This window comes from Aedes albopictus, chromosome 2 (genome assembly GCF_035046485.1).
Source record: "Aedes albopictus strain Foshan chromosome 2, AalbF5, whole genome shotgun sequence".
NCBI lineage: Eukaryota > Metazoa > Arthropoda > Insecta > Diptera > Culicidae > Aedes > Aedes albopictus.
In genome coordinates this window covers 333,109,719-333,124,095 of record NC_085137.1, presented here as the reverse complement: position 1 = coordinate 333,124,095, position 14,377 = coordinate 333,109,719, and the positions used below count along the sequence as shown (strand labels likewise).

At 41.3% G+C, this 14,377-nt stretch overlaps 2 protein-coding genes across 3 annotated transcripts in view; one reads left to right on the top strand and one right to left on the bottom strand.

Annotated features, from left to right (window-relative positions):
* Window positions 1-2,571, bottom strand: part of LOC109431602 (testisin) — a 7,263-nt gene extending 4,692 nt beyond the window's left edge. Inside the window, exons 1-3 of the mRNA XM_062854741.1 lie at window positions 1,655-2,571; window positions 1,072-1,447; window positions 858-1,001 (exon numbers count right to left, since the gene is read on the bottom strand). Coding sequence (XP_062710725.1) covers window positions 858-1,001; window positions 1,072-1,447; window positions 1,655-1,986 — 852 coding nt within the window. The 5' untranslated portion in view covers window positions 1,987-2,571. The remainder of the gene's footprint in view (window positions 1-857; window positions 1,002-1,071; window positions 1,448-1,654) is intronic.
* The window catches only part of LOC115259196 (uncharacterized), a 242,305-nt gene that overhangs the window by 132,376 nt on the left and 95,552 nt on the right, over window positions 1-14,377 (top strand). The gene's annotated exons all lie outside the window — the stretch shown is intronic.

Genomic DNA, 14,377 nt, shown 5'->3' with positions numbered 1-14,377 from the left:
ATGTATTTTGGCCCACCCTGGGTTTTTTTTTTTACATTTACCACATCAGGCCAAACATGTCTAAAGGTCCAATCTGCAGAAGAGAGGCTCTCTTTGAAGTTTCCCTCTCTTTAGTTAATATCTCAGCTGTTCATTTGAATTATGGTTATCTCCTTGCATTGAACGATGGTCAAATCCATCGTCTTTTGATTATACTGCAAAAGTAGTTGAAAAGTGTACCATTACATTGCAATAATTGAAAGAGAAGTGAATAAAGAGAGCCTCTCAAATGCAGATAGGGACCTATTGAAATGTTCGGCCTGATATAATCTCTACAAAATCTTGGCAAATGATTATTGAAGTTTCAATAATCATTTGCTAAGATTTGTTAGAGATTATATGGTAAATGTAATAAAAAAAAAACCCCAGGGGGTACCACAATATATGCCCTGGGCCAAAATACGTCCACTACCCGAGTCGCCATCTGGATAACAGGGAAACCTTGTTCAATGCCATTTTTTTATTTAGAGCAAGAAAACTGCTTTTGAATAATTAATGATTGCTGATGACTGAATGATAGTTAGTTGAGCCTTAAGTTAAGAGTTTCAAACCTTTTACGGTCCTATCAAAACTAACCACATCGGTAGTTTTCATAGGATCATTGATTATATTTATAAAGAGTATTTTCCTTAGACTGGCCAAAACCGGTGCTCATACCCTATTTGAAACAGAGTGAGTTTACTGCAGTATACTGGTCTAGTGGCAGGCAGCATCTGGAATGATGTGTAGGTTATTGAATCTAAATATGTCGAAGTGACATTTGTAGCAGTGTGAACTGAAATGCAAATTTATGCGAATAATAAGTCCTTTTCAGTTTAATTGATCTTTGATTCAATCCATTGAACAAAATCAGAAACCTGTGCGTAACCATCCGGAATTGATGTTCCACATCCCATATAGGAGACGAAGCTAGCCACACCCACTAGCTGATTGTTGTAAGCTGCTGGACCACCAGAATCACCCTGAAAAAATACGGAAACTCGTTGAAAATTTTCTACATATGTATAATGAAAACCAAGTAAATTAACTTACAAAGCAAACGCCATTATTGACTGAAGAACTCAAGCAAATTAATCCAAAGTTTATTCCATATTCCCGAGCACAGGCAAGTTTCGATACAACCTTTGCCCGATTATACTGCAGTACGTTTGGAAGTGGTCCGTTGGCGTGCAATTGACCCCAGCCGGTTATTGTTACAGTGCTGCCGCTGGGAACCGCCGTCCTGCGCAGAGCAATCGCTGAAATTGAGCTACTCATTTGGAATGCTTGTTGCAATTCCATTACGGCTATATCGTTTCGAGGGAATCCATAGCTCTCGTAAGGGATGATCCTGCGAACGCTGCGACGCACTCCACCGCTGTTAAGGTTAACTGTGCCAGCTAACACTTCCATCTGTGATGGTTGCACTCTGAGAAAGGAAGTTGCATTAGCATTTCTATTTTCTATACTGATAAGCTCCTGGGTGTTTTTTTATATTATTATTTTACATGTATATAAGATAGTTTTAATATAAGATTTAGATAAGATAAGATAGGAAAAAAGGACCATCACTTGTATGATTCGGAGATGGAATGTTCTTTTCAAACAATTCCCTGCCTAAAAAAATGTCACTTACACTAGATATCCACTTATTACACAATGCGCCGCCGTGAGAACCCACTTGCTGGTGATCAGAGAACCACCACAGGCGAAAGTCCCCTGCCGAAGAAGAGCCACCTGATAGGGAAACTGGTTGGCTTTAGCGGAAGATCCTCCAACAATGCGTTTCAGCGGTTGTGAAGAAGTATCGAGGACCGCGTTTGACCGCGGTTTAGCTTCAGAGGCTGCTGTTGTGGTCAACGAGGATGCCACCACCACCGTGACCACCATCAGCAGAAGTGGAAGGAGCATTGTGCGAGAATTTCCGCAACCATTCAGTCGAAACGTTTTTTCGTCTGCACAAATCATTAGAGGTGAATTTAAAACGATTCTTCACTCACTATTACACGCGTACGAACAAAAACGTTCAAGAAAGGATTTCTCCGGAAAATTAAATTCAGCAACTGGACCGATTCGTCGACCCTTATGGCCCTTTTGTCTGTGGCTTCCGTTGGGAATCGTACTGAGTGAAATCCGATGAAATGGATACTAATTTATTGAAACTTCAAGTGCCTGATGTGCTCAGTGTATCTGCTATCTATTAAAACTACACACACGAAGCAAGACAGTAAAAGTTTATGAATGAAGAGAGTTCTCCTAATTTTACCTATGGTTCAGTAAATCCATTTAAATAGCTGCAGCTGCTATTTTTATTATCTCATAAAGCGGTTGCGAATGGAAATTAGAAGAAACAGCACTGGTTTCTAGTGACACTATCAGGGAATGGGCTTTGACTAGTACTATAATAGAAGTACAAGCATTGAACGCTAGAGAGAGTCGCTGTTTCCCCATCACTGTGGTTGTTCTAGGATGATTCAATCATAGTATACGCAGAAAACTGACGCTTGTTCAAATGAGCAAAACGCGGGGATTTTTTTTATTATCGTACAAATTGGTACGAAGGTTCTCAGAATTTAATGAATTTTTTTTCATAGGTAGGGTCCGTATATATATGAACAAAAACTAAATTGAAAAAAAATCAGAGTCGTCTAATTTTCCGGAAAACTTCAGTGGAAAACATACATTTTCCACAGACACCACCTACTTTGACAAATTATAACTCAAGAACGAAGCATCGTAGACACATTTTTTTGTGAAATCATTAGCAAAATTTTCCCAGCAATTCAAAAAAATGCAAAATAAAAATTGTTTTCCACAAAATATTCCACTATTGAGGAAAATCGGTTGGAAAAGTCGGGAAAACTATTTTCGAAGTCCGAAAAAATTCCCAAAAAAATATTTTTGAACAGAAATTGTATAAGCTATATCCTGTAAAAAAATCGCAGTTTTTTTTTCGTTCCTGAGTTATGACCAATTTTGTTGAAAATGTCCAGATGTGCTATATGAGCCGTTTGTTTAAAAAATCATACGATCAAACGATCAACGGATCAACGATCAAATCTGACTATACATGTCAATGGTTGCTACTCCGTGATTAATCTGAGCTGGTACCAATTGCACTGAGATCCAAATGAATAAGGGCTGGGACACTCCACTTATTCTCAAAGTGCAATTTAAGCAGCTCATACATGTTTGATCAATAACGGCGCCGGCCACGTCCTTATAGTCAGTTGGGAAGGGAAAGGGATGCTAGAGTGTGCTGGTTGTTGCTACTAAAGACCGAGATCACCTCTGCATCCCCACAACGCAGCACGGACTGGGGTATTTGTTAGACGGAAAGGATGGGAAATCTGGGAGTCACCGTTGGGTCGGTGATGCGATCCATGGATAGGGGTTTATTTATAGTGTTCGTAAGGTGATAAGATTGTGTGGTGAATGAGGTGAATATGGTCAAGCGGCACAGCACGCTTTGGTTGCATAACTTGTAGGCGTTATATACACTGTGCTGTGAGTGGAAATTGGAAGGGAGGGAAACGACTTTTTTTTTCAATTCGTTTCTGGTTCTAGCGATAGCTATGAACATATGAATATACATAAGTTGTATATGTAGAGAGAGAGAGAGAGAGAGAGAGAGAGAGAGAGAGAGAGAGGAAGTGGATAGAAAGGTACAAAGTAGGATGAAAGGGACGGGCCAGGGATTGAACCCATGACCTTCTGCATACGAATCAGAAGCGGTAGCCACTAGACCACCAAGCCCACCACCACCAAGCCCGTCGTAGACACAATGTTTTTATGAAATTTATTACGTCTGTGGTTTGAGAGTTTATTGCTACTGACCTGATCTGTATCGTGTCTAGTGATATATGCAAATTCAGGAAGAATATTGGTATTACCAGAGAAAAAGGCCTATTTAGCATTTGTTCGGGATTTATGAATTTGTTCGGGATCTATGAATTCATCGAAGCGGACTCAAAATAATCAAACAAATGACTGGCATTCCAGGAGATCTTTTTTCTATTCCGGATTCTTCCAGCAGGAACTCTTGACAATTCTCGACAACAATTAGCTTTGGCATTCTTCCAGCAGGAATTATTTCTGGGATTCATCAACGGGTTTCTTTGGGGATCCCTGCAGGGATTCCCTGGAGCAGGAGTTCCACTTATAATTATTAACAGGGATTCGCCCAGGGATTCCTTTTGCTAATATTCCGGATTGAATTAGGGAATTATTCGGATTATTTTTCTCAACTGCACTAGCTGGAAATCCCTTCTGGAATTCCTCAAGCAGGAATTTCTTCTAGGATTATTTCTACAGAGATCCATTTTGGCATTTCGGCAAAAGGGATTTCATATAGGATTTCGAAAACAAAACTTCTTTCTGTGATTCTATTAGCAGCGATTTCTTCTAGGACTCCAACAATAAAATTATTTCGGATATTCCTTTAGTATGAACTTCTTTTCAAATTTCCTTTGAAGAAAAATTTTTGGGGATTTTCTAGGAAAACCCATTTAGATAACTTCAGGAGTTTCTTCAGGAATTCCTCAAGGAGATTGCTCGGGAGTTGCTCTAAGAGTTCCGCCAAAAATTCTTTCAGGAGTTCTTCTGGAGCAATCATCTGGATGTTTTTCAAGGAAGTCTTTGCAGAATTCCCTCTGAAGTCGCATTTGAAATTTCCCCCAAATCTTACTCCAGGAGTGCCTTCCAGAATTCCTCCATGAGTTCCTTCGAGAATTCATTCGGGTGTTTCTCCTAGATTTTCATCGACAGCTCTTTCTTCAGTTCTGTCGGAAATTTTTCCAGAACTTTCTCTATACCCAGCCAACACGAAGTCGCATATGATGTAGAATAGGATGCTAAAGTGGAGGCCATATGCGTACATGCTTTCATTTACCTACGTGTAAAAAGTACGTATATCGCCGTCTGAAGAATTCCTCAAAGAGTGTCTTTGGGAATTCCACGAAGTTTTTATTCGGCGAAAAACAAAGATCTTCCTGCAAGAGTTTCATTGCTAATTCAGTCAGGTTTTGCTACAGGAATTCCTCAAAAAAATTCTTCGGCATTATCTCCAGGAGTTGTTTCTGAAATACCTCGAAAAGTTCCTTCAGGAATCTTTGTAGGAGGTATTTCAGGTATTCATATTAGGCTCCTATGAGGAAATTTCTCAAGGTATTTCTTCGGGAATTACTCCACGAGTTGTTTCTGGAATTCTTCCAGAAGTTCCTTCGAGAATTCCTTGAGGAGTTTCATTTGGGGATTTTTAAAAATAGTTCATTCGAAAAAAATACCTGGTATTCCTTTGAGAATTTCCCCCGGAGTTCTTTTGGGAGTTCCTTATTTATTTATTTATTTATTTATTTATTTGTTTATTTATTTATTTATTTATTTAATGGACAATACCAACAGACAACAATGGTCCCAATGGTTGAATAAAACTTAAACTAAACATAGAAATTTGTACAACAAAAAACATGAGTTGCAACCTATACTAATCGTCATCCGATCTAGAAAAAAATGCGAAAAAGCTACGACGAACATTCTTACGATTAAAATTGAAATCAAACACTGATGCCGCCCTGTTGAAAGTTCGCTGAATGCCCATTAGTGCGCTGTTCAGGCCGGACTCGATCCTCTCAATTCCATTTTGATAATACGGATGCCATACAACCGAGCAGTATTCAAGTATTGATCGAACCAACGAGCAATAAAGAGATTTGAGGCAGTACACACTGGTGAAGTCTTTAGCGATGTGAACGATGAACCCCAATGTCCGGGACGCTTTTTCCACGATGTATGAAACGTGGCAATTGAACTGCAGCTTGTCATCTAGGATAACTCCGAGGTCCTTTATGCGATCCACACGTTGGATTACTTTATCGTGAAGCATGTAATTGAAAATGACGGGGTTACGGATTCGAGCGAAAGTGATGATGGAACATTTTTCTGGGTTGACCACCATGCAGTTTAAGGAGAAACTTCAGAGAACACCAATATGGCTGCCACAATGGCCGACTTGGACCCCTACTCACGTTTTCAAAAGCACCAATCTTGAAAATTCGTAAACAAATGCGCTCGATTTGGAAAAGCTGCCTCTTTTTGCAAGTGAGCAAAGCCAGGATAAACAAGTGCGGCTTGGTTCGAGGCCTCGTTCGTCAGATTTGTGCCTCTAAAGTTTGTATGCAAAGTTGCAATGGGATTTGTTGACGTTTCACCTTAAGGTACACCATTGGTCGAAGTTGTTCAGATCTTGCTGAAGCCGAGCTGCTTCGGAAGGGCAACGTATTCTCAAGTAAACCTTCAGGTCATCAGCATAGGAAAGGCGGGGACATTTCAGCACGCGGTTTACATCATTGAAGTACAGAAGGAATATTAGTGGTCCCAGATGACTTCCTTGCGGAATGCCGGAGGAGGCGAGGAACTCCTTAGAACAAAAGCCTTCGACTGCTACGGTGAATCTTCGGTTGACCAAGTACGACTCGAACCATCGCAAGATATTTCCGCTGATTCCTAACCTTTCTAATTTGGCAACTGCGATAGAGTGGTTGAGTTTGTCGAATGCCGCAGAGAGGTCAGTGTAGATAACGTCCGTTTGAGTAGATGCCTCGAATCCTTCTGTGACGTGAGATGTGAGGCACAAGAGATTTGTCGTGGTTGATCTACCCGAGATGAAGCCATGCTGGTCATCGCTCAGATACTGCTTACAATGGAATAACAGAGGATCCAGAACTACGAGTTCGAATAACTTGGAAATAGCACATAGAGATGATATGCATCGATAATTGTTCACGTCCTTCCGGTCACCTTTTTTGTGGACAGGAAACATAACGGCAACTTTCCATATGGGCGGAAACACCCCGCTCGAAAGGGACAAGTTAAACACGTGCCGAAGAGGAACAAGAAGATTGTCGATGAATTTCTTGACGAAAATAGACGGGATACCGTCTGGGCCGAGGTTTGATGATGATTTTAATTGCGATGCGGCTGCAGATATCATTGCGTCGTCAATGTTTAGTGAATTCATGTTGTTACCTACCTCCAAAGGAACATTGGAAGCAGCCTGAGTCGTCCGAAATACGTTCGTCACAAAAAGTGTTCGCAAATTTCTTAGCGAAAAGTTGGCTAACTTTTTCAGGACCAGCGGCGACTTCGCCGTTAAAGGTCATAGTTGAAGGGAAGCCGGATTCTTGCCGTTGAGTATTAACATATCTCCAGAAAGACTTTGGTCGCGCTTTTAGGTTTCGCTGGATTCCCAGGTTGTAACGTCTAAAGCTGTTCCGAATTTTGCTTTTGTATGCGGAGTTCAGTCTTAGGTAGTGCTCCCGCAAGGGAAGCGTGCGATATTTCGAGTAGTTCCTGAGTGCAGCCCTTTTCCCAGTCTTCAGTCTGCGAAGCTCGCGTGATTTATCGTGATATGTGTGTGCCTTTTTAGGGACATGTCGCTCAATTACGTGTCCAATTATGTTGGAAAGAGTTAGAGCGGCCTTACCAGCATCGCGCCCATCCAGAACGTTTAACCAGTCGATAGAAGCAAGAAACTCCGAAATGCTGACATGGTCGGCTTTCCGAAAGTCGTAAGAAACAGCTGTAATTCCTTTCATCTCAGTAGCACGGCGATCACTCAGGGAGATGAGCAGCGCGGGATGGTGCCTTACTTGTTTGACCAGTGGAGATGGGGCGATCGAGATGAACGGGGCAACATTTTGCGCACTGACAAAACAAAGCTCAAGGCAACGATTGTTCTCATTAGTCACATAGTTGATTTGGCGCAATGTAGCTGAACTATAGCGATCAAATAGTTCAATCGCTCCAGCATGGAGATCCATCGAGAAATTCCTAAGTTCCTTCGGGAATTCTTCTAGGAGTTCCTTCAGGAACTTCTCTGTAAGTTCCTTCAAGAATACATCCAGGTGTTCCATCGGGAATTCCTAATAAAGTTCTTTGGTGAAATCTTCCAGCTGTTCCTTCAGATACTCCATGTATTCTATTGGGACTTCCTCCTGGAGTTCTTTCAGAAATTTATTCAGATATTCTTCCGGGAATTCCATCAGGAGTCCCTTCGCGAGCACCTTCAGAAACTCCATCGTGAATTCCTCCAGGTTTTCTTGAACAATGTTCTTCAAAAAAATAATTCGTGTGTTTCATGATATCATCTAGCTAGAAGATACTTCTGGAATTTCTTGAGGTGCTCCATCAGGATTAGCTGAAGGAGTTTTTTTAGAGTTGCTTCAGGTTTTCCTTCGGAAATTTCTCCAGGATTTTTATCACGCATTGCTGCAGTAATTCCATTGAAAATTCCTTTGGGAGTTCTTTCGGGAATTCCTGCAGGAGATCCTTCGGGAATTACTTGAGAAACTCCATCGGGTTCTCCTGAAGAAGTTATTTCGGGAAATGATAGTGGTGTACTTTCGGGAATTCCTCCGGGCTTGTGTAGATTCTAACACAGAATAGTTAGAATCAAGACTGAGTAGTGAACCGTTGGCTAATTTTTCCGTTTTATCCAGTAAAATAGAAATTGATGAAAACCAAAAGCTTGAGAAAGATTGTGTTCGGTTCAAAACGATGTTTTTTTTTATTTTGTTTTCATTTGTGTTTCCCAAAATCATATTTGTATATTGTTGTCCATTTTACCCCGTTATGCCCATACCGTTTTACCCCATTGCTCCCTTGCATTGTTAACCTTATTTATAAGTTAATTAATCTACAATACCTTTCTCACGATATCAATAAGAAAAATAACTGACACAAACTGACCTTCTAGAATGTTCCATCCAATATTTTTGTTACCGTTTGGTTGATGGGCGGAGCCTGATTTCTATAAAGTATACGCACACAACAACAACCATTGCATTATATAGAGAAGCCACTTTGCGTGCAGAGTTTCAGTTTTCTTTTAACCGCCTAATACGTAACATCGCGAATAAACGCTGTTCTAGTAGAAAAACCCGGATTTTCATTCTCACCGAAGAGCATCCCGATTCCACTCGACTGCCATCCGCTGCTGCTGTTGATACCGCTGCCGCTGAGATACAGTCCACCCGTCCCGTTGCTCACCCGAGCGATACCCGTCAAGGCAACAAGCGTTGTTCCTTCGTTCCGATCTACAGCTAGACCCCACCCGCGGTAATCTACTGTGGACACCGGTGCGACTGCAGACGGACACGTTGTTGCAAGCCTGCGTCGATCCCTCCGCTGCTGGAGCACCAACAAGAGAACCTAACAGTGTCCCATCGTTCCGCTCTGCAAATAGACCCTACCCGAGGCAATCTATTGCGGACACCGGTTCGACCCTGCACACGGATTACTGGTTGATCTCTGGCCTGTTGGTTGTTAGCCAGTAGCAGGATTGACGGCCCGTGAGGATACCCGATCCGACGCCTTTCCCACATTATGCACCGCACAGATTGAATAAACAATCGAAACGTCGGGCGTAAAAAACTTGCTCTAGTTCTGACCGCTTCAAAGATTGAAGACCGAAAAAGTTTCCCGGTACAAACTCCCAGCAGTCGAAAGCATCCAAGCAATTGTGGCCCGGTGTGTAGATGTTTGAGGTGATGGAGTAGAAAAATGCTGTCAGTCAGCGGATGACGCCGCGCGGTAAGGATCATCGGGTGCTTTCTGTCTTCCGGGATCGGAGCGCACCAACACGCAGAACGAAACGAAGGATGAACGCAAGCGAAAGATTTCGTTTGGTTCCTGGACCCGGATGGGTAGCGATACTGTTTGTTCCTCTAGAGTTTCGAAGGGTCGGCTTGGACTACAGGAGGTTAGAAACGTGACGTCTGGTTCAACCATGAAGGTTCGGTCCACCAGTACGAATCCTTTAGCTGGCTCGGTTCCATCCCACGGGAGATTATATCCGTGGGGTTTTCCAAGCTCGAAACATGAGCGAAACATACACCAGGTGCGTCAGGTGTTGAACTTCGGAAACACGATTCGCTACAAAAGCTTTCCATCTTGAAATAATCGAGTTTATCTAGTGGAGCGTAATCGTGGAATCCGACCAGAAGAATGGTCGTAAAGGAGTAAAGATGGCCCAAGAGTAGAGCCACTGATAGTTCCAGACGTGGTAGGCTGACCTTTTTCTGCCTTTTCGTATCTCCGGGCGGGGCTGATATGGCAGTCAAGAGGCGAACAGAGATGCTAACGCACTGGAGACGGATCAGATGTAGATGCCCAACGAGGAACGGAAATCGACGACAAAGCTTCCAAATTGCTGCGGAATGCCAGCCAGTACTCCTGTTGGCTGTCGTTGAGAGGATCGTCCCAAGAACTCTAAGTTCGCCAGACAGATTGCACGAAGATTTTCGCCAGAGCTACTACAGGACCAATCAACCGTAGAGGGTCGAAGAGTTTTGGCGTGTCAGATTACACGGTACGCCTTGTAATACCGTCCGTTTGGAACGGAATAGTGGAGCAGATCCTTAGATGGTTCCCAGATCAATTCTAGACTTTTGATAGTTGACGGTGTCTCCAAGCACAGCATCGAACGTTCATCTCGTAATTCCGGTTCATCTCGTAGCTTAAGCCGCCAGAGTGTAGCAGCTTCCGAAGTTGGATGAAGAGTTCTGCTCCATCGCTTTCGTCATCAACACTTGTGAGCATGTCGTCGATATACAAGTCCTCGGCTAAAACCTTCGTAGCTCGAGGGAAAACGTTTGCTCCTTGCTTGGACAACTCGAGGAGGCACCTGGTGGCCAAGTACGGCACCGAAGTCGTACCATAGGTGGTGAGCTCGAACGTTTTGAGAGGCTCCAAGGAGGACTTCCACCAAAGAATACGGTACAACGGGTAATCCGATGGATGCAGACGAATCTGCCGATACATTTTTTTTGCATCTGCAACGAAAGCTTGCTGACACATTCGGAAGCGAAGGGATATTGCGTACAAATCGTCTTGAACGACAGGTCCCACCATCAGTGCTTGGTTCAACGACACGTCAGAGTCCGTCCGGCAGGAGGCATCAAAGACTACACACTTCGAAAAACCCATGTAATTTTGTGTCATTTAACTCCGACATATAACAGCGAGCAAAATGACACATAATTAGGTTTGCTTTTATTTTTACACGATTCAGACTCCAGCGAGCTTGTAATTTTACAGCACGCGTCTCCTGTCGTAAACCTAACCTCAAACCACTCGTTTCCCAGAACCCTACAATCCAAGATTTTTCCGCTATGAAAGAAACAAAGACTAGAAATATCATTTGAGTATAACTTTATTACGTTTTAGTCGTATTTTTTATCACCTTATATACAGAAAAAAAATAACAGTTTTCCACTAGAAAAGGGTCACGATCCGGATGCCTTCCTCCTCCGCGTGGGCACATTACAAACCACCTACTTCTCTGTCAACAGGATCCCAGAGAATCATATTATGCTGCTTGCTGACATCCATCGCTCGTTCATCCAGGCACTCTAACTACTGCATAATTTTATTTAAAATATTGAAATCGCAGGCTAAAAGTCAACTTAGAAAGATTGCACAAACAACCAACGGAGTTTGATGTTGCATCGTAAACAAACATTGCGCGGTTGGATTACGTTATTGGTCGTGTAAATTTTTGGCACAAGAAATTGAAAAGCAAGTCACATGATTAAATATTGCTGGCAAACGCTTAAAAGCATGTCCAAAATGTACAATTTTGATCCGGAGATGTTTGTCTTTGCGTTCACGTCTCCGAAAACTCAAAAATATGTCATATTTTTGTTTATGTCACGAGTTATTATGTCAATTTCGTCAATTATGTCACCATTAAAATTGAGATTTTCTTAGTGTGTACCCTTAATTTGGTAGTCGTACTGGCCAACTTTTCCACTCCATGATGCGGAAGGTAGTTCACTAAGAGTTCACGAGTGATTTTCTTTAGGATGTGACAGGGTTACGATATGATTCGCCGATTGCGAATTGCCATCAACAGAGGTTGTGTTTGCTTTCTGTTGGTAGGACGAGCGATCGCTAGGAGGTTGGTGGAGCATAGTATGGTCACAGACAAACAGACGTTATGGTGCTTCTGGTTACAGACTCGACATCCTTTGAAAAGGTGCAAGGAGGAGACACAGTTTAAAAAGGGACAAAAATCATGACCGTCTCAGTCTTACCTATGGGTAATTCTCGCTGAGACCGGCCCACTATTTACACCTTGTATTCAAAAATGATTAAGGTGCCGATTTTCTGAAAGTCCTCGCTAAAAAAGTAAGGAAAATGCATTTGGTTACTCAAATTGATGGACCCCCCGTTAGTTAGAGCCACAACAATTGTTGCAGACCCCTCGATTTTGGCCAAATGGTGGCTCATTTAAACCGTCATCACTCGAAAGTTTCTCTAAAAACCACCTCAAAACGAATTGCTGTTGAAAAGAGGAAAGATAGAACTACTATTTACATTTATAAAAAGTTGGGTCGGCCATATTGATTTTGGCTGCCATCTTGGATTTTTATACCAAAACATTTTTTTTTTTCACCGTAGTGGCAACCACCGATTTTCAAAATATTTGCATCAATTGAAAGCTGAGACATTTATACATAAAATATAAAAAAAAAATAGAGATGTCTTTTTTTCCTATCAAAAGTTATCTGTAGTTCTGTAAATCAAGCCATGTTTTCTCCATACATTTCCATGCGCACCGGCAACGAAATGAAACAGCATCCGAGTTTACGCCTGCATGTATACACAAAGGCACCTGCCGCAAAATTTGAGTACATCGGAGGTTCGTTTCCGTTTTTCACTGGTTCTCAATGGCAGCATCCATTTATTACGTAACGCTAAAATCGACATTTTTCAACCCCCCTCCCCCCTCCGTAACGCTTTTTTGTATGAAAACATGAAAATTTGTGTATGGGCCGTAACGCTCAGCCATACTCCCCCCCTCCCCCTAGAGCGTTACGTAATTTGTAGACGACGCCAATGATACGGGCTTTGATGTTATAATTCTTTAGTGTTTTGAAAAGCTAAAACCTTTAGCTTTCCATTAGTGGATTCAGATTTTAAATTCGTGTTCGTTAACACTGCGAAATAATGCTGCATTTATGTAAACGGCCGGCACCGGGCCCAGTGCGCAAAAGTGGCATGGTTTACATAACTGCAGATAACTTTTGAAAGAAGAAAACGACATCACTATTTTTTTCATATGTTATGTATAAATGTTTCAGCTTTCAAATATGCAAAAATATTTAAAATCGGTGGTTGCCATCATGGTGAAAAAAAAAATATTTTGGTATAGAAATCCAATATTGCGGCCAAAATCAATATGGCCGACCCAACTTTTTATAATTGTAAATAGTGGTGGCTCTACTTTTCCTCTTTTCAACAACAATTCCTTTTTAAGTGGTATTTGGAGAAACTTTCGAGTTATAACGGTTTAAATGAGCCACCATTTGACCGAAATCTGGGGTCTGCAAAAATTGTTGTGGCTCTAACTAACGGGGGGTCCATGAATTTGAATATCCAAATGCATTTTCCTTACTTTTTTAGCGAAGACTTTCAAAAAAACGCCACTAAAACATTTTTGAAGACAAGATGTAAATGGCGGCCGGTCTCAGCGAGAATTACCCCTATACGAACTGATCCGCATCACCTTCAGAGTTATCAACGCATACACCTCACGACTGGCACCCTGTATCAGAGCAAAAAATGTACATATAAGCATTTTAGCAAAATTCCACTTTGAGAATAAGTGGAGTCTCCCAACCCATATTCATTAGATATCTCAGTGCAATGTATACCAGATCAGATCAATGTCGGAAAAGCAATTATTGCATTGATAGGTATCTATTGTCAGTCTAAGCTAAGCTTAGACCTGTGATAGCTTAACATTGAACAAACGTTTTTGGTTGGCATACTTTTCCGAAAAACAAAAAACTGGTAAATTGTTTCAATTTTAAAGCCATCCCGGGTAGAGGTGAATGGCAAACCAAAAACAAAATAATAACAAATTTCATTGTCATGACTAATTTTGACATTCATGAGTTCTTCATGAAGAGCTTAAAATACCATGTCAATTGCCATTCGCTTGTCATTTAGTAAATGATTGAAATATTGGTACAATAACTAATGAATGTCTAATTTTACTTTCATAACTAATTATGTAATTGATGAGATATTGTTGATATTTTGCGAGTTTGATGAAACATCGATCTTTTTCGTACTTATTAAGAACAACATAATGACGAAATTAGAAATTTGGCTATTCTAATGTTAAGGCTTGACATTTGTTAACAATTGTTTCGGTTGCAAAGAGAATAACTAATTGTGTTCTCAATAACTCAATAATGGTAAATTTTGCATTTCCCAACCTTATATTGTTTGTTCTTGGTTTGCCATTGTAATGTCAAAATTTGACATTCATTAGTTATTTAATTGAGCA